Genomic DNA, 18,645 nt, shown 5'->3' with positions numbered 1-18,645 from the left:
TTGTCGTGAGATGATTTTTTCTCGTTGAATCCCTTTAGCTCGACGAGGCTTTTATGAGTGATTCCAGAGACATCATTTGGAGTCTGCGATTTTTCGGTGGATGTACGGCGAAGGGTGGACCGAATCGCTTTTGTTAAGGTTTCACGCACTGATCCTCGCGTGCTACTAGTGCGAACGATGATCTTCTCTCCGACAGAACCTGTGCATACCCGATCTTTTTGATTAGGTACAATTTTGCGGTCCATACCTAAATTTTTCATACTACAACTTTAATCATGTCGACAAACAAGCAGCGACTGCGCGCATGAGAGAAAAACAATGGAGTCATACCAGTCATAACAAGTCATAACAGCTAAGGTACAGAGCATTTAGAGTGGCTGGTGAAGGGAATAACGGTAGGTAGTAAATATCAAAACTGATCTTTATTTTGTTTGCAAACCCGTGTTTAAACATCCTATAAGGTAGTTTAAACAAAGAAACAGGAAATATGAAGAATAAGGAAATTTTTGAAATATGACCATATGTATATCATGGCTGGAGATAACTCCACAAAAATCGAACGAACGAAGGGATGCATCACTTTCTTATCGAAATCTTCAAGAAATGTTATTTTTTTTCGATTCCTAATTGAAAAGATTCAGGTGACACTCAATTTTCGACAAAGACCTTGTAGTTGCAACCTCCACACTACAGGCATATGTCAGCAGCAAAATGTAGTATCGTTACAAAACGGATCCATGCGTGATTATCGCTTTATGAAAGCTACTTAAAAGACAACCTAACGATTTACAAAGAAACTCCTTATGATTATGATCTCAAATAGGTATCCTCTTTCTGGAATGAAAATATGAAGCGAAAAACGAAATATTTAGTAACTCAAAAACAATACAATACAATACCAAATGCTGGATATCAGCGGTTGATTGGTGGATGTGACATCACTGGAACCTGTAGTCAGAAATGTGAGGTCTTGCTCCTACCAGCACAAATAGTTATCTAGAAATACTGTTCTAAATCCAAAGTGTCAGCGACGTGACCAATGTAGAGTTTCATTATGAAATCCTGCTTGGGAGCACGAGCACGCGGCACCTCAACGAACCAATGCATCATAAAACGGCAATCGCTGCATGCAATGCTTTGTGAAGAGAATCTGCTGGTGCTGAATCGCGCTCACACCTGTTCCCCAGAAGTATGTATTGGGAACAAAGTCCGGATAAAAACAATTCTTAGGATTCAAAATATTGACACCGTTTCAAAAAGTGATCAATGTAAGCGTCAATAGGAAGTTCTCAACCTGCGGATGCTTCTGTATAACCCGTCTCATTGGAGAAAATGCGGAATTGCCTTGATGAATGTTACGGCAAGGCTATGAGTTGAATGATGATCTTGGTTTTTTTAAAAGCAATCATGTCGTTTAGTTTTTGAGCACCATTGTACAAACTGAAGTCGTTAACCTGCATTAGCGACGAGTCTCCAGGTTAAGCGTCCTTCTCCATATGAAAACCCAACTCATGATATAACCTGGAGAACTTGAAGAAGGGTCCAGTCTTATAAATAAATTAAAATGAAGTATATACTGGTGTTAATAAGTTTCCGTCCTCATGTATTCACAATTTTCCTGGATATTTGTAACTTGTGGCTTGAAACTTTTCATTTAAAAAATAGGAAGAAGAGTTTATTAAATTTGATAGCAACATTCAGAAACAGGAACGTTTCGTCCAAGATGCCTGTGGTACAAATTTAAGAACTTGGTTCCAAAGAAAATTTCTTTTTATAATTTCTCCGCTCTAAAGCACTCTGCTTTTGCAGATTTTTTAAACACAAAACGAGAAACTAATATCTGGATTTCGGTACTAGAGTTTAGAAAAGATTTCTAGTATGCGAAACAAATGTGATACGGCGCGAGAGAATTCAAAAATCCAGGACTCCTCGCCCCGAGAACTCCCATGGATGCCAACACCAGATTCCGTGGATCTCTGTAAATTATTGCGAGAGGCTATAAGCTATATGAAAAATCGGAAAAAAAAATATAAGGGACAAAGTGAAAGCGGAAATGAACCAAGTCAACGTTTGCACAGAAACAAAATAATGACAAGACAATTATCTTCAATTTTCAGTTAGTCTTAAACCAGTGCTCATATCATAGGATAACAACATCGCTAGTGTTCTAAACAGTCTTGGACCTCGTCTCGGAATAACGAGATGTTTTAATCGATTCAAATCAAATTCAACTGACTCTGTAGTACAAGTCACTGCTCTCGGAGTCATACTCGTGCATTAATCAATAGGAACAGTACGCTTACAAGCATACTGTTTCTTCTTTTTTGAAATGATGACTTCCCATTAATGGAAGTTTTCAAGCTACCCAACATTTTACATTGTAATAATTAGAAAATCCCTTAGCTTTAGAGAAGACCACATCGAACTGCAAATGCAAAATTAGCTTGCGGCAACATAACAGCATGCAGGAAAAGCACGTAGACATAAAGACTAACCAGAGAAGTCTCTCATTCACAATCCCACAGCTAATAATTTACAGGTGTATGGTTTTCCGCCTTTTTATCGCAACCTTCACTTCTCACTCAGACTACGTATGAACTCTAGGTAGAACCTTTCTTTATTGCAGCTTTCCAGGAACAATGGGAGAGCCTAGAAATTTATTCCTCAGTATTGAAATGTCGGATGGCTACGCATTTATTTAATTTAATACATATACAGAAGGTGAGTCAAAAAATACAGTGTCAAAATCGAAGCAAGATTTGTGGCTGGTCTTTAAAAGGAAAGAATACTACAACTTATGAGTTACACGTACGGCTTCTTATTTTTATATTTTCTTCTCGATAATAAAGGCTATTAAAAAAGAGCAGAAGTGGTACTCTTGCGACAGTGTTCGATAGCCTCTGCAGCTCATTCTCGGTGACAGGTAGCTACTAATCGAAATCAACTTATGCTCTTTGCATATACGTCTCTAGACATTCATCCAGAAATTTCGACTCAACAGTATCAATAAAGAAAATAAAGAAAATGTGTGGATGGGACTTTGACTAAAAAAAGAATATAATAAGGAAACTATCTAAACCTGTTGAGCAGCGTAGCAACGCATGACTAGGCTCTACAGACTCTTTCCACAATATTTACGTTTCACCCGATCCTGGACTATGAATTGCGCTGTGAATGTATTTGCTTTAAAGAATTGCGAATGTCATCTTAAAATCTTGTCAGGTTTCAAATGCTGCATGCTATGATTTGTGATGTAGTTTTGCTGTTCGGAGATGTAACCACGAAGGTGGTGGCAAGAAAGCGTATGAATTTACTCTACGTGAGACGAAAATATCTCGAAAGGCACCGCGGTTTGAAACATACTCAGCTTCAACACAGCTTAAAGACGCCAAACAAGGATGCAGGTAAGTAAAATTTCGCTTCTCGGAGGGCTATAGAAGCTAAGAGCCGAAAATTTCTTTTTGGTGTCCATTCGTCAAATTCCGACCTGAGGGCGTCTTAATCGACATTTGAATTTGAATTGATCGTTACCGTAACCAGGCCTCGAATACAAGTCCACATTTAATCTGCATCCAAGGAAACACACGACGCTCTTCAAAATGAGAGAAAATTCGATCACATTTTCTCCCGTTACCTCAATATCCTAACAACTGCTCCGAAGATATTGAAAGAACTCGACTTCTAGATTATGCATCCCAATCATCTCCAGCTTCGAATAAAACGTTCGCAGGGTTTACTTAACAAAGCTTTGCAGAGTTGTTGGAAAACATTCATTATCAGATAATGGCCGTTGAAGTGTACCCATACACACTTGAAAATGCAGTAATCACATTATTTCTAAAAAGAGGCGACAAGTATATGTAGCAATTACTAAGTGAATTCGTTATCGTATAATTGGCGCAGAGAATTTAGCATTAACTTATTCACTTTGAGTTTACATTTGTCATGAATGTGTAATGTTTAAATGCGAAAAAGAAAAAGTGCGAAAAAGTTGAATGAATACGATTGAAGTTAGCTATTACGAAGGCTGCTTTTAGAACCCCACAAAACAGCGGCTTTTCAAAACAACAATAGGCACGAAGAAACATCTATGTACAAACGAGCGCTAGTGTTCCCTCGATGTTTTCTCAACGTTTTTTTTAGGAGTTGGCCAGAAGTGATGCCGCTTACAAAACTGGAGAGCACCGTTTGTTTTGCATGCACATCAAGGTCGTTACAGCATGTCATCATTTGCACATGAAGGAGACATTTTAACTACCTAATAGCAGTGGTATGTTTCCGGTTCACCCAAGCTGCGCCACATTAGATTTAGTACTAAATTCCTTTAAGTTCATGCGAAATCTGGAGGAGGAAAACTGCGTCATCTGCGTCAACTTGTCCGTCTGAGCGTAAAGATGTTGACAGTTTTATGACTGAACAAGGAAATATGCAGCGAAATGGAGAGGAATACCACACTGCCCCATGACCTTCAATACTCTCGTTTTAAACAATAACTCTGACGTGAAAAAACTTTCCTTACTTCTAAATACGGATGCTGCTTGATGTTGAATACCTGGTCATGACTGTTGAAGGGTGTTGGAAATGTACAAGTTATGAATTGTAGCAAAAAACTGAGTTAGTCTGCTATTTGATTTTGGGAAGGGATACCTGCAATCTCACCAACATATCTACGAATAAATATATATTAAAAGTTTCAAAAACTGTCATAACTAAATGAATGCAAAGAGTTTATGAAAATGTAAGCAGACCTTTAGAAAACAACAAGTGCAACGTGACTATCAACTACATATTGAATCTTGAGCAGTGTTTGAATGGGTCAGTAGAACTACTTGTCCTTAGCCCAAAATACCAAATTTCTGCATTTCATTTTTGCACCAACTTGGATACTGCATAACTATTGAGTATACGAATATAAAAAAAAGAAATCTTCCCTCTAATAGCATGAAGTATCCAAAGAATAAATAAAAGTGAGTCTTGCGACAGGCATGAATTGGGTGCAAATACATTGATTGTCAATATGTGAAAATAAATTTCCATATGAAGATGACACTGCAAACCACATTACTAAGATGATACTGGTTACACACACAATATACACGGTAATTCTTCACCAGAAAACGAAGAAAACACTGATCCATTGTTTTTTTCCTCTTTCTTCTCCATAGTGCAACATTGGCACAACTATATTTGAAACAAATAGAGAGCACCATATGTCAGATATCCTCAAACCGGAATTACCTCAGAGTCCGATCCTAGTAATTTGAATAAGCTAGATAGATAGGTCTCATCAAAATGGCTAGGATGAGTTCACGCGTAATGATATAGAGCAGTATGCACCTTATAGAGAAAAAAAAAACAGATCCGCTTTTTTTCGTTTTTTTTTCGGCGAAAAATTACTGTATCTACTTTAGTTGCCAATATGAAACACTCAAAAACACTTTCACATTCGATACTCCCCTTCGTCGAATATTTTAAAAGTAGAAACAACTAGTAAGGGAAACAACTAGCAGAACTGATTGTTTGAGGGAATAAAATGTTATTATCCAAGTTGTGAATAAAACATGTAGGAATCCCCCGAAATGTTTATCCTGTGAAGAGCAGTGATGCGCACCGTAATTATCTAATAGCAGGGTTTCTACATAGAATATAATGGACAAAAGCAGTATTTATATACATAAACGTTCCCTTTTATCATTTTGGTCCTTTATATACAAACACAAATCGATTGCAAAGGGGAAACTTATCAATCCAGTCACTAATTCGAGCTAAGAAACAGCATACGACGAGAATTCTTTTCTACATTGGATTCCTCCACTAGTATGTAAGGCTCAAGACATAGTTCGCCTTATCACACCGGAAACATAACACACCCCTTACAAATCCAGAAGACGGATGGATCAGTAGCACAGACCGTTCAGTTTATCCGACGAAGAAACTCTTCACACCTACAGAAAAAGAGAAGAGAAATGAAAAAATAAATAGAATCATAAAACATGAAGTGAATTAGTGCTGAAGTTATGAGACGATGCAATTTCACATTGACAAGAGTGATGAAATCCACCTCACGCGCTTTCATTCCACCCCATCATAGGAAATCTTCGTGAGCGCTGCTTTAACGTGGGACTCTAGAAAACACTTTCTTTCTCAAACACCGCCGGACATATGATACTTGGGGTAAACGAAATGTTAAAAGGTAAAATCAGTTGTCAGGTAGTTAGACTTTTGCAAAATACAGTTCATTAAATTTTTGTATCCCACTCACTGTTTTCCATGATTTCCCCGGTGCCAACCTTCAGGTTGATAAAAACCCGTAAATGTAGTAGAAGTTGGAGACGGGTTGCTAGTAGATTTCCTTAGAGAGCTGTTTTGTTCGCTTATACTTTAACTCGTCAACCAAATTGCCGAAAAACTTGATTTCTCGAGATCAAACTTGGAGGTTTGTTTAATCGCTCATTTCAACCTACAGTTAGTTGACGACGGCATTTAATGAATAGATTAGAATTCTTCGCTATTATTAAGAGGTGATATCCACGTTTGCAATAAATGAGAACTGATGCTAGTTTCCAAGTGACCTCACTGAAAGAAATTCAAACTTTTTTTTGCACAAAAGCGTGGTTTTGGCAACTAAGATTATTTTCACACTTCAAATAAAAAGTTCTCTTCCAAAAAAACCCTCAAATAATACTAGATCAAATTAGGTTTGCAAAAATTTAGCTCCGTCTTGCTGCTAGCTCTATAACAGAAAGTCGTCGGTAATTCTGGATAGTCCCACCTGACAGCTCGCATGCCAACTATGTACTCGATTCTTCTGGTGTTAACGTGTTAATACGCTAAACAATTATCTGCTCTCTGCCCTTTAATTTGTGGCCTTAATTATTAATTACTGCATTTGTATCTTTAGGGATTTCCAGTAGTTAAGAAGCAAAACGATGGTAACACGTGTGCAAAATTGTGATGGGATTTCTGTAATTACATCTTTGATGTCTTTTTCTCAACAAGTCTAAAAGGACTGGTAGCGTAAATTTCGCCGTTATGCTTAGAACCTAAAGATCACAGCTATCAAGTTGTTGTTAACAACACACTTGTGAAATGCGTCACAAGTACCGTGGTGAGACTGCCGATAGACGAATGCATGAATGTCTGTCATAGTTGGCCACTTCAAGACATTTACAAAGACAGAATTTTTGTGAGGTTTTCTGTGTGAGAAGTGGGGATGGAGACCACTAGCAGAACAAAGCTGCATAAAAGCACGGATCTGCTTGCATTCGAAAAATCGTGCTGCGAATCTATACGAGGGCAACGCACTAGATTGAATAGTACTTCATGTTCTACGGTGTTGTAAGATTTCACTCACAGTTTTCTTGCCTATAATTCAAATATTTGGCGGCGGTGCAATTTAGAGGTTCACGGTCATGACGTTCATCAGAGGTACCAAGATTTTCAGAATTCGTTGGAACAGTGAAAAATAGCATATAAAAAATTGCAAAGCATAGGGAATGAGACAAGTGTTCTCTCACGAACATCATTAACATCCCTTCACTGCGACAGATGCGAAAAGTAGAACAGAAAACTATGAGCCGAATGTTATGACATTAGCGTACCACATGAACTGTTATTAGGTCTACCGGAAAGTTCCTCTGCTTCTGTTACAACAAGTTTCGACAGGTAAGCACATTTTTGTTTGGTGCATGTTCGGTTGTCTATCTTTATCGCTAAATGTATACATATTGACGTAGCAAAATAAATAAAACACAGTTGATTCACGTTAGTCTTTAGTGTGAAGCGATAATGTACCCATGACTACTGACAAAGTTAAATTACGCCACCGTATTCTATACGAATTTCAACAAGGAAGAAATGCTACAAAAGCATATAGAAATTCAGTGAAAGTGTTTGGTGAAGGTAAAGTTTCTGATAAGATAGCTTTCTGATAGCCCTTCCATCTCTAAACAAAATTTGACTCTGAATAGTTAATGTTGTGTACATGGTGGGACATTCGGGGAACGGTAAAGAGGGTCCCGGAGGATTCTCTGCGAGTGCCCCGAGACATAACGTGTCCAGTGGATATGCCGGCGGATACGCGAACATACCTCGACGAAGTCACGCTCCAGTCGTTCATAGAAACGCAGGCAACCGTCCAAGATGCTCTTCTGGCCATAGAGACGCAAAGAACTGTGCAGTTGCAAGGAAATATGAAAGAAGAGTGGTGTGATTTGTCGAAATTACCGAATAAGTCAAAGAATAATAGAGTCAGATAGAAGTACATGGGATTTTGTACGGTGTTCTAATAAATAAAGGGAGTCAGTTTGTCTGTATATTACTTTCAGAAAGTCTAGAAATCTTATCAAATTTGAACTCTTTTTCTTCCTGTAAGTTCCAAGAAATCAGAAGGTCCCTTTGTAGGTTTTTTTGTATAAATTTGGCTAAAAAAAAAGCTTGGGAGTTATAGGATAACGATAATTCTCATTACCGTTACTTTTGAAAGCTGGAATGTTCTGTTTTAACGAAAATTTTTATATACGTAATTCGAATCTATTAGATACATCTTTATCTCATATTTCACGTGAGGATTTCTCTTGCTTCTGGTACGATTACAAGTTCACTTCACATCACAAAATTGCAGCGTATGTGTCTGATTCTCCAAAACAATTTCCAATATCCTAGCCGATGATGCAGCGTATGATTAACGGTAGGTAAGCAGAGTCAACTACTTAGGTGCCAACAAAAGTGAATCTCTTTAGGATACACATCATCGCTAATTCCTCTGAGGAGGCATGACCGGGGCATGCTCGAAATTCCAGTGAGACCCTCTTTATGCGCACCCGGGACATTCGAGGACATTGTGAGCTTTTAAAACTGAACGAAAAGCTAGATTCGGAAAAGTATTGTCAGCTACTGGATAATTTAAAGACAGCAGTCCAAAAAAGAGACCAGCGATGTTCAATAGAAAGGACATACTGCGTCATGTTAATGCCAAGCCACATGCTGGTTTGGGGACTCGTCAAAAAATTGCAAAACTAGGCTGGGAAATCCTGTTGCATCCACCACATTACTCGGACTTAGCACCCTTTCAATATCAGTTTTTTTTTGTCCTAACAAAATCTTTGAATCGCAAAAAGCTAAAAAATGAAGAAGATGTCAAGCAAGCACTGGTTCAATTTTTCGCATCAAAAAATGGAACATTTTTTGGAAATGGGATACACAAATTGTCCTCACGCTTCACGCTGGCAACGGGCCATTAATAATAATGGTAATTATATTATCCAATAAAGTTTATTGACAGTAAAAAAAATATTTTGTTTCATTCCAAAAACGGACAGAACTTTCCGGTAGACCTAATATATCAGTGGTTATACGGTGCATATCTACACTTTTACCGACAGAAACAGAAGAAATTAGAAAGTGACACTGTTTACCTTAGGCGGTCAACTTCGAAAAAGAAAATAAATGTAAAAAACCCTAATCTCAGAGATGCCTAAGTCAGAAAGGGGAGCGAGAAAAGAGATCAAAATCAAATCACAATCATCAAAATCAAAAAAGCCAGTTGCGGATGCCAGCCATAATGATACAATGAATGCCAATTCGCTAAACCAAATTTCATTAGCAAAGTAGCAGTCTCTGCCATCAATCTTGAAGAAACGGAGAAACTGCTCAATAAAAGGCTTCAACACATTTCTTCGTCTTTGAGAAGAGTTATTCTATATGATTATTGTCAAAAATAATAAAAATTCAGACTGTTTCTCCCAGGCACTCTCACAAAGTTTAACCAGTTGTGTTAAATGGAAAGTAGGTGAATAAATGAACTGAAATCAATGGAAATAACAGAAGCTATGTGTCGTATGAGTGCACAGCAATGACACAGCAAATGATGTATAGACGACAGGCGGCAGTGACCTGGTAGTGCTCCGAAATCTCACCACATCGTGCAGTATAACACAGCAGCGCCTGTGCTAGCACAAAATAGAATGCAAGTAAAAATTTACTGTACAAATGGTATTCTTTTGCAGTTAGCCATAACGTCTTGCAATCTTTTTGTCTTCCTTTTTTGAAACACGTGCTAATGAAAAATGTCGCCAGATGTGAGTTGAATCCAGGTTTAAGGGACCTTCTGAAGACAAAAAAGCTATGAGATGTCATATTCAGTCATCGAAACAAAAATGTGAGGCGGCAACCCCTACGATTTTAGCCCAGAGGAAGATGTGGGACCTCCACTTGAGGGAACATCCGGGATAAAAACTTCATAGAATGAACGAGAACAGTCTGAATTAGCTCCATTGAAGATAAAAAGTGGACCAATGAGGAGGAATAATTTGACATCACTGCTTGGGCAGGAGCACCGAGCCATTTAAAGTGAATATCCTTTCACTGGTGATCAAAACAACATACGTCGACGACAGCGCACAGAGAACCGTGGGTTCTATTCCAGAAAAAAAGGAAAGGAAAGACAAGATATTAAATTCATCGAAGTAGGCAACAAAAGTAAACGCATAAACAGTTACTGGTGTCGTTTTGTAAAGCACTGAAGGTTTGCAAGTAAACCTAACTCTAATAGTAAAGAAGCAGGAATTGGCGTTGGACTTGACTCTGACCCTTAACTCAATAGAGACTATGAAGAGTAATTTTTAACGACTAAGAATGCTTTTCTTCAGGAAACGACAAGCAAGCTAGCGAAGAATTTTGCTAACGCATATGTAATAACAAGGTATCAAGCATCAATGATATCTTCAGAATGGTTTCTCTGCTAAGAAATGCGTCATTTCTTGCAAGATAAGAACTAACAAAAGGTGAGTGCGAACTTGATGAAAGCAGAGTCACTCGATTTTCCGACCGTTAGTTGAAGAAAGGCGGCCACGAAATGATACATTGTAGATGCGCTCATTTGCAATGAAACCGTATGGTCGGCGTGCATCTCGTTTTCCGGAAAATTACAAGAGAACACCGTTAACTCACCAAGTAAGAATAGCTAATACCCACCCTGAAGAGAAATAAAACCACATTGGAAAGTTCCAGGTCCTTTTAAAGATTTCTCTTATGGTTGTTAGGTTTAGAAGTAAGTCCGCATATGCACATGTGTGTAGGGTGCTACCAACTGTGTTTGAGCGGGCGGCCGTACATGCGTTCGACTGGAGCATGTCGAGGTATGAAAGAGAGTATATGTCAAGTGGAAAGGGCGCTTTGCGGCATACACATCGCCATTCTATAGCTGCCGATATTTATCGGCAGCTATACAATTTTGTGAAGAATCAATGAGCTAGTGAAGTTTGGTAAATTGTTCGGAAGCTGTTTTGCTCTTCTTTCAATCGCCTTTATGGATCACTTAGGTTTAGATCGAAACAATTAAATACCGAGACGACAAAAGGGCATTTCTGGGCATGTAATTTTCGAAGCCACACGAGGCGAAGGGGCTGGCGAAGCAGTTTGAAACTTTACGCTGCATACAGAGAAGATACAATCAATGATAGAGTAGTAGAAAATCACAACTTTTATCTACCCGGCGATTCTACCGAAAAGAGTTCAGTAAGATGATCAAACTACGAGGGGAAGCTATAGAAGTCAGAAGAGAATAGATTACTGATTAGACCATTTGTTTTTTTCTGAAAAAAACCAAATATATACTTCTTCGAACGAACACTGCGTAAGTTGATACATACGATCTGGTACATCATAAAATCGACCCATCTCTTGAAGCCAAAATTTCGACGCAGTCGGATTGCAAAAAAAAACATAGGCAACTGAGTGGCAATTTGATCTAATTAATATTAACACTTAATCTAATAGGAGAATCATTTTACCAAGTGCACTTGTGACCGGACTAACAACATTATGAAGGGCGAAATCTGCATAAACGAGGCCAGGCAAATCAAAAATCATTAACTTCACAGGAACTATAACTATTAAAAATGATTGAAACGTAGAGAAGGCAAAAAAAAAGGTAGAAAAACGAAGCGGCAAAAAATCTCATTGTGAAGAATAAGTTTGATACAATGTCTACCTGGACTTTTGAAACCTTTACTGTCGTAGTTTATCTAGTGGAAAAAAGAAAGCAGTGTGAAGCACACAGTAACTTGTCATATGTCTTGTAGTTCTTTGAAACAGCTATCTTTTCAAAAGCACGAAAACAATTCGCGCAAAATCACTAAAGAGTGGAACACTCTCTAACGTAGAGTGACGACTCAAGCCGTGCTGCTTGCAGCCGTGTAGCAGATGTGCACTCTCTTTTTTTGCGTGTATCCAATTAAACAAGTGAAGTTTATCCCGTTTAACAAAGAGAGGAAAGGAAAATTTGGAAGTTTCAGAGATTCTACGGAAGATCCAACGTTCTACATATAATTTCCCATGTTGTTGATGTCTCTTAACCAGCGAAGATTTGCACCGACAACTCCCCGAATTCAACCAATGAATTCGCTTCTGAGGAATGCTATCGCAAATATATCGCGATGATGCGTAACGTAGCCGATAGAAGCAGTGTCGGCTACACCGAGTAGCCACTAACAGACTTGACGGACGGACACGTTTAAAGTGAGTTGAGAGGTGAGCAAATAAAGCACCGACCACAAGCACCTAATGACGGGTAATCGCATTATGCGCTTATTTAAGGAATAGTATGTGGAACAGTTGAGAATATAACATCAAATGCTACCGTGATTTCGATCTCACTCAACATCACTAAAGTTTAGAATAAAAGGAGAAAACCAACACCACTTTTCATATAGGTTCTCCAAATACTTAAAAGAATGCCAAACGAAAAGACAGCGTTGTGGAGCAAGCGGGATGACACAGGTCAATGCATCGAATCACGCGAAGGTCTCCATTATAAAACAAATTTTACTCCAGGTAAGAATTAAATAGAGTTTCATACTAATAATTACTGAGAGTTTACGCGTAAGATTAACCCATCCATTACATTTCTACATAGTTCAAAAAGCGGGTATTGATATGAAAAAAAGGAAGGGTATTCGTTGCAGCAGACGCAACCAGCTGTCGCGTTAGATTACACAAAGTAGCAGAGTAAGACAGCATCACGAATATGAAAAGATCACAAATAAAGCGCGACTACATATTAACTACCTCACAGAGAAAGAAAGCGGTTCTGGCGATAGCCACGCTGAGCACAAGCCACGTAGCGTTGTAAGCCATATCTTTTTTGACATTTAAGAAAGCAGGATGTAAAAAAACTTGTAATAGTGTCCTTAAACACACTGTATTTCCTGAAAAAAAAAATGTTGCAACGCAGTTTTATAGCACTATGTGACCTTGGAAGAAGCAAAATGTCATTGAAGAGACACTCTTTGATTGCACAACGATTCTGCGCAGCAACACCACTTATCCTCGACCTGGTCTAACCTAGCGGAAACATATAATAAGCGCTCATTAGAGGAGAAGATACTGAACCCAGGTAGAACCAATGATGGACCACATTTCTGTACAAAACACAAAAATATACGTGATGTAAAACATTAAGTTTTGAAACGTATGCTTCAAGAACTTACAGGACTGGAAAGATGTTTCACATTCGCTGAAGTCACTTTCAGATATCCCGATATTGAAAGATGGTGCTGGTACAGAACCATAGCAGCTGTCGCTGTAAATAGCTCAATCAAAGTAAAATAGTCTAAAGATACGTAGAAATACTACAACGAACTTTCGAATGTCTTCGCTAACGACGAGCACTGAACTTTCATCGGTTTCAACGTCGTCTCTGCACTTGGTCCATTCGTCGAGTATGCGCTTGTGGGTTTCTGCCGCACTCTCGCCGCATACAAGATCAGGGCAATACATTTCAGCTAAATTTAATGTTAGGCTGTCTTTATACTCCTCGTGCACCGCAGCTTCTTCCGTTGCTATCACTGGCGACATCGAAAGCGATGAATTGTCAGCTTCTTCAGCACCCCTACGTTGTTCTAGTCGTCGAACAGTGTAACACTATTGTCAGCATCTTCGGTCCTTACAGGTACCGATACGAGGGTTTAGCAAACGAAGATGGTGGCCCCGGATTCAGTATAGATCGACAAGGTTTTTGTGATGATTGTAGAATTTTCTGGCTGTCGTGCCATACTGATTTTCACAGGGAAGGAAACTGGTAGGTTTCATTTAAAGGCATCACCCACAAGGCGGGCGTGGTGTAGCGGTTAGATGTTCCGCTTCCTGCACGATCGATCGGAGGTTCGAATCTGCCCTAGTGCTCACCAAGCCTTCCATCTCTCCAGGTCTATAAATTCGTACCAGACTTGTCTGAGAGGATAAAAACACTGACTTCTCACATCCGCTGAGACACCGCAAGTCATTGTGTAAGCCAGTTACACATTCGTGAGCCTCAAAAGATTCCGAATTGAAGTGAACGTGAGGGCGCATCCCAAGCGGATTGATTAACGCTAGAAACTTTATCCTTTATTAACTGTACATCATTTGCATCTTTCATGGATGTCAGTGCCACGAAAATCCTTTTCTGCTAGTTCAAGAGTTTTCTTTTTGTTCGAAGGCTCCAGGTGGCAGAAATTGGATTTCTGCCCCTTTTTTCATGTATTGAAAACGAAAAGAAGCAGTGTGCCGTGCTTATGACGTAGATTGTGGGGAAGAAGGTGACTCCGTTCATCTCTTCTCTGATCCAAGAACGCTGTTTGTGCCGCCTAGGATTCGTCGGAAACCCATTCGGACGAATCGGGGGAGGGGCGGGGCGCAACTGTTGCGCACTGCAACAGAAGCCGTCGTAAGAAGCAGTTCCGGGTCGTCTGTTTACACTGATACAGGCAGAAATGAACGGATTCACCCTATTCCCCACAATCTACGACCCTGTATAAGTATTACCTGCTTGAAACCCGTACCACCCCAGATTCGTGGGGTGATGCCTTTAAGCTCCGAATAATTCATCCCTTGAGGGTGTACAGTAAAAACGAGAGACAAAAAAGACAGTTTTGAAAATTCTACAGGTACCAAGTAATGTTATTAAAACACAGATTACCAGAATGCGAATGTATTGTGGCCGGAGACCGAGTTCAACGACACATGTTGCCTATAACGTTCAGTATTTTGCTACTTTTACTGCAGTTATTCACAGCATGCACGAACTATGTAGGAAGGGCTTGTCACTTTTACCCTGTACAAGGAGTCTCATCACCTCTCCGATTTCTTACAAATGCTACTTGTGACGTTGAGGTCCCGGCAAAGAAATTTTAGCCTAAGTATATAGGATAAAGTCACTGGCATATCAATCCACTTGGGATGCGCCAACGCGTTTTACTGGAACTAATCGTTGAGGTTTGGAACGCGTGTCGGCCAATGCAGTGACTTGCGGGCGCCATCGGATGATGTCAAGTGGAGTCTGCTCCTTCTTTTGTGTCGAGGACTTCTCTTTAGCGGTCTCTGTGCAAGACATCTTTTTCAGCTTGTTTATTAGATCTTGAACCACAGGTGATTTTGGTTTGTTTGAACGTTCGCTCCAAACGAGCTGTGGATTCTTGGCAAACAGGGCGGTTTTCTGCACTTGGGATTATTCTTGGTGGAGGATACAAGACAACGATGTTTGGATTTCTCGGGGCTATTGCGGTTTTTTCTTTTTTCTTCGATTCTTTTTTAGAGTTCCCTTCTTTCATAGTTGTTGGACGAAAAATATCTGAATCAAACGGAAACAAGGCCACAAGTGAGTCTGATGACAGCGTCGATGATACTCGGGAGAGTGTTGGGCTGCTCTTCGTTTCAGGTCCAGATGATGATTCCCAAGTGGTGTCAGTGAAATGTGGACACTCGCAGTGATTTTCTTCTCAATACCAACACCGACACTCTCCACACCTTGTAGATAAGGCTTCCGAACACTGCCAAATCGTCCTTCTGTGCTTGCGCGCGTGTTAGCGAGGTCCACTGAGGGAATCTCGGGTAGGCTACACGGCTGCGAGTGGGTGAACATGATCTGCCCGTTTGATTCAGATATTTTTCGTCCAACAACTACGAAAAAGGAGAACTCTAAAAAAGAATCGAAGAAAGAAGAAGAAACCGCAATAGTCTTGAGAAATCCAAACGTCGTTGGCTTGTATCCGCCACCAAGAATAATCCCAAGTGTATCTCCCAGAAAACCGCCCGGTTTGCCAAGAATACACCGCTCGTTTGGAGCGAACGTTCAAATAAAACAAAAATCACCTGTGCTTCAAGATCTAATAACCAAGCTGAAAAAGATGTCTTGCACAGAGACCGCTGAAGAGCAGTCCTCGACACAAAAGAAGGAGCAGAATGCTTACGAAACCCTCTCTACTGTTCCACAACACATTCCAACAACACCCACAAAGGATACAGCTCTGATACCTCATCCACCTAAAATGAAACAAAAAAAAATGAAACGTACACGTGCCTTAAGACGTAAAACAGCACCGTTTAGACGTGTTTTCTGTGACCAAGTTCTAGTCAGTGGTTTTATCCTCTCAGACAATTCTGATGGCAATTAATCGACCCCGGAGGGATGAAAGGCTTTGTTTACACTAGGGTGGTTTCGAACCTTCGACCGTGTGTTAACAACGGACCTCTAAACGACTGCGTTACACCAAGCCAAGAAATCTGCATAGGCTTGCAGAATTTCGAATCTGTAGGTTCTATACTCCTCGAGGATTTTGGTGGCAGCCCAAGAGATTAACAATAAAGCAAAGATAAAAATAAGACTTTTTTCTTGAGAACGGAGCGAGCTTTAGAATTTAAGGTGGCAATAAGTCTATAAAAACACAACGACACCAAATTTTAGGCACACATAAAATTGACAGTATCAAGATATTCCCACCAATAGATAATGATGTAGGACACGACTCTGAGCGTCATTATGCTCAACTCAGCTAGTAACCCAGAAGAAGGGGTGGAAAAGAGCCTCGACTGTGCCGGCCTTCCTACGATGCAACCTATTAGGAGTTACAACGCTAGCATTTCGGTCGTCGTCCTGCGTCTGCAATTCATCTAATGGAACTTAAATAACCTCCCAACCTGCACAATTGCAGATGAGTTGCGGGTTGCCATCGTTCTACTATACGTAGTAAGTTGCGTCGTTGGAAAAATGGGTACAGCCAAGGCTGTGTCACACACCATCTGAATTACGAGTAGGAATTATGGTGCGATAGGGAGGAACCGGACCCTCCCCAGATGAAGGAGGTCCAGCTCATAGAGTGCAGCTGAAGTGATGAGGATCCATCGCCAACCCTCCAGAAGTGAAGGGGTTCCCTTCGGCAACCGTCCTAAAGTGAAGGGGGTCGGAGCATCGGTCCGAGTATCGCATGTATGGTAGGAATTAAAAGTGATCACGCTCATATTCGCGAGCTGCGCCCCTACTCCTATCTATTTGTTCTGAGAACCCAACAACGTCAGTTTCGTGGCAGGCTGCCTATAAAGAAGAGAATGTGGAACCTATATAAAAAGTTGTAAATATTTCATCTTAATTGCCTACGTGCAGAAGTGCTAGAGAACGATACCATTTGAAATAGGCAGTGTTCGAAGTGACAAGGTGTCTTCGTTAAGACCATCCTCCACATTTGCATTGGCCGCATCGCTGTTCTCAAAGGAATGCGTGTTCTCATTACTAATTGATCCAACCGTACTCGTACTCGGTGAGGTACCTTCTGAAGGAAGACTTGAAGCATATTAATAGCATCTGATGATTGAGTCATTATACCTTCACTAAATTAAGTTAAAAAAGGTGCGGTAAAGAAGAAAAACTAGGTGCGGTAATGAAAAAAAACTAGGTGCGGTCACAAAACGCACAGCTAGAACATTTCGACTCTATACATATCAGCCACGCCATATTAAACCACGGATTCTAACCCCTTGAAAAGACTCTGAATAGTATCCTGCTTTGCAGTTTGAACAGATCCTTAGTCAAAAGTCCTAACTATCATGATCAAAAACACAAGGATACATCAACAAAATGAACGGCGCCTTTGTCCAGATCATGACAAATATCCCTTTTGGCCTACATCTCAGCGACAACATGGATTTTTTGGGTAATGCATGGTCGGTTACTTTCAGAGAGTACGTAGTAAAATTCTAGTATGTGGGGCTAATTATCACCCTACATATAGATACTTCTGTCGCGCTCAAGCTATGTCAGAGACACTATGTAAAGAACAATTTGAAAGTTGTTCAAATAAAGGGTCAAGCGGAGAAAAGCAAAACCACTGTTTTCATTTCTCGAACATTGATTTGGTACCCACAATTAGCAATTAAAAAATATATATACCAAAAATAGAACTAGTCCTCGATGACGAGACAATTGATGATACACGCATTTTGGGACGATTGTTAGCGAGAGACACTCCATTTCTTCTCCTTCTAATGGTTCGCAGTTTCTCACGCGATCGGCGAGAATCTCGATTCTTCGAGCTAGAACTTTGGGTTGCATACAATAAAAAGAAGAAATTGTTAATCTTGGTCGTATACTTAGAAAACTCACAATAAACTAGCAATTACGCTCGCCAAATCGGCTGCATTCTTCAGTACAATGACGGGATGAAACATAACGGTATAGATAGAAGCCGACTGGTTACGGAAGTGCTGAAACATGCTTATGAGGTATTTTATACAAAGCACATCTTTCCAAGTCAGTGGTCAGATGAGACGCAACAAAAATTACTGCCAGACTCAATTAACAATTAAATTTCAACGCAAACAAAGAGCAAAGGT

General features: G+C 39.9%; 1 protein-coding gene across 2 annotated transcripts in view; it reads right to left on the bottom strand.

Moving 5' to 3' along the window:
* RB195_014337 (uncharacterized protein) overlaps positions 1 to 18,525 on the bottom strand; it is a gene marked incomplete at both ends in the record, with an annotated part of 61,929 nt that extends 43,404 nt beyond the window's left edge. Inside the window, 5 exons of one of the 2 annotated variants that reach the window (XM_064204554.1) lie at positions 13,491 to 13,582; positions 13,643 to 13,784; positions 17,439 to 17,585; positions 18,203 to 18,345; positions 18,416 to 18,525. In XM_064204554.1, coding sequence (XP_064060435.1) covers positions 13,491 to 13,582; positions 13,643 to 13,784; positions 17,439 to 17,585; positions 18,203 to 18,345; positions 18,416 to 18,525 — 634 coding nt within the window. The remainder of the gene's footprint in view (positions 1 to 13,490; positions 13,583 to 13,642; positions 13,785 to 17,438; positions 17,586 to 18,202; positions 18,346 to 18,415) is intronic. The other variant, XM_064204556.1, reaches the window with a different exon arrangement.
* Positions 18,526 to 18,645: the final 120 nt, after the last annotated feature.

Source organism: Necator americanus, chromosome V (genome assembly GCF_031761385.1).
Source record: "Necator americanus strain Aroian chromosome V, whole genome shotgun sequence".
Lineage (NCBI taxonomy): Eukaryota > Metazoa > Nematoda > Chromadorea > Rhabditida > Ancylostomatidae > Necator > Necator americanus.
Note: the sequence above shows the minus strand (reverse complement) of the source record. Positions and strands in the feature narration are given on the sequence as shown.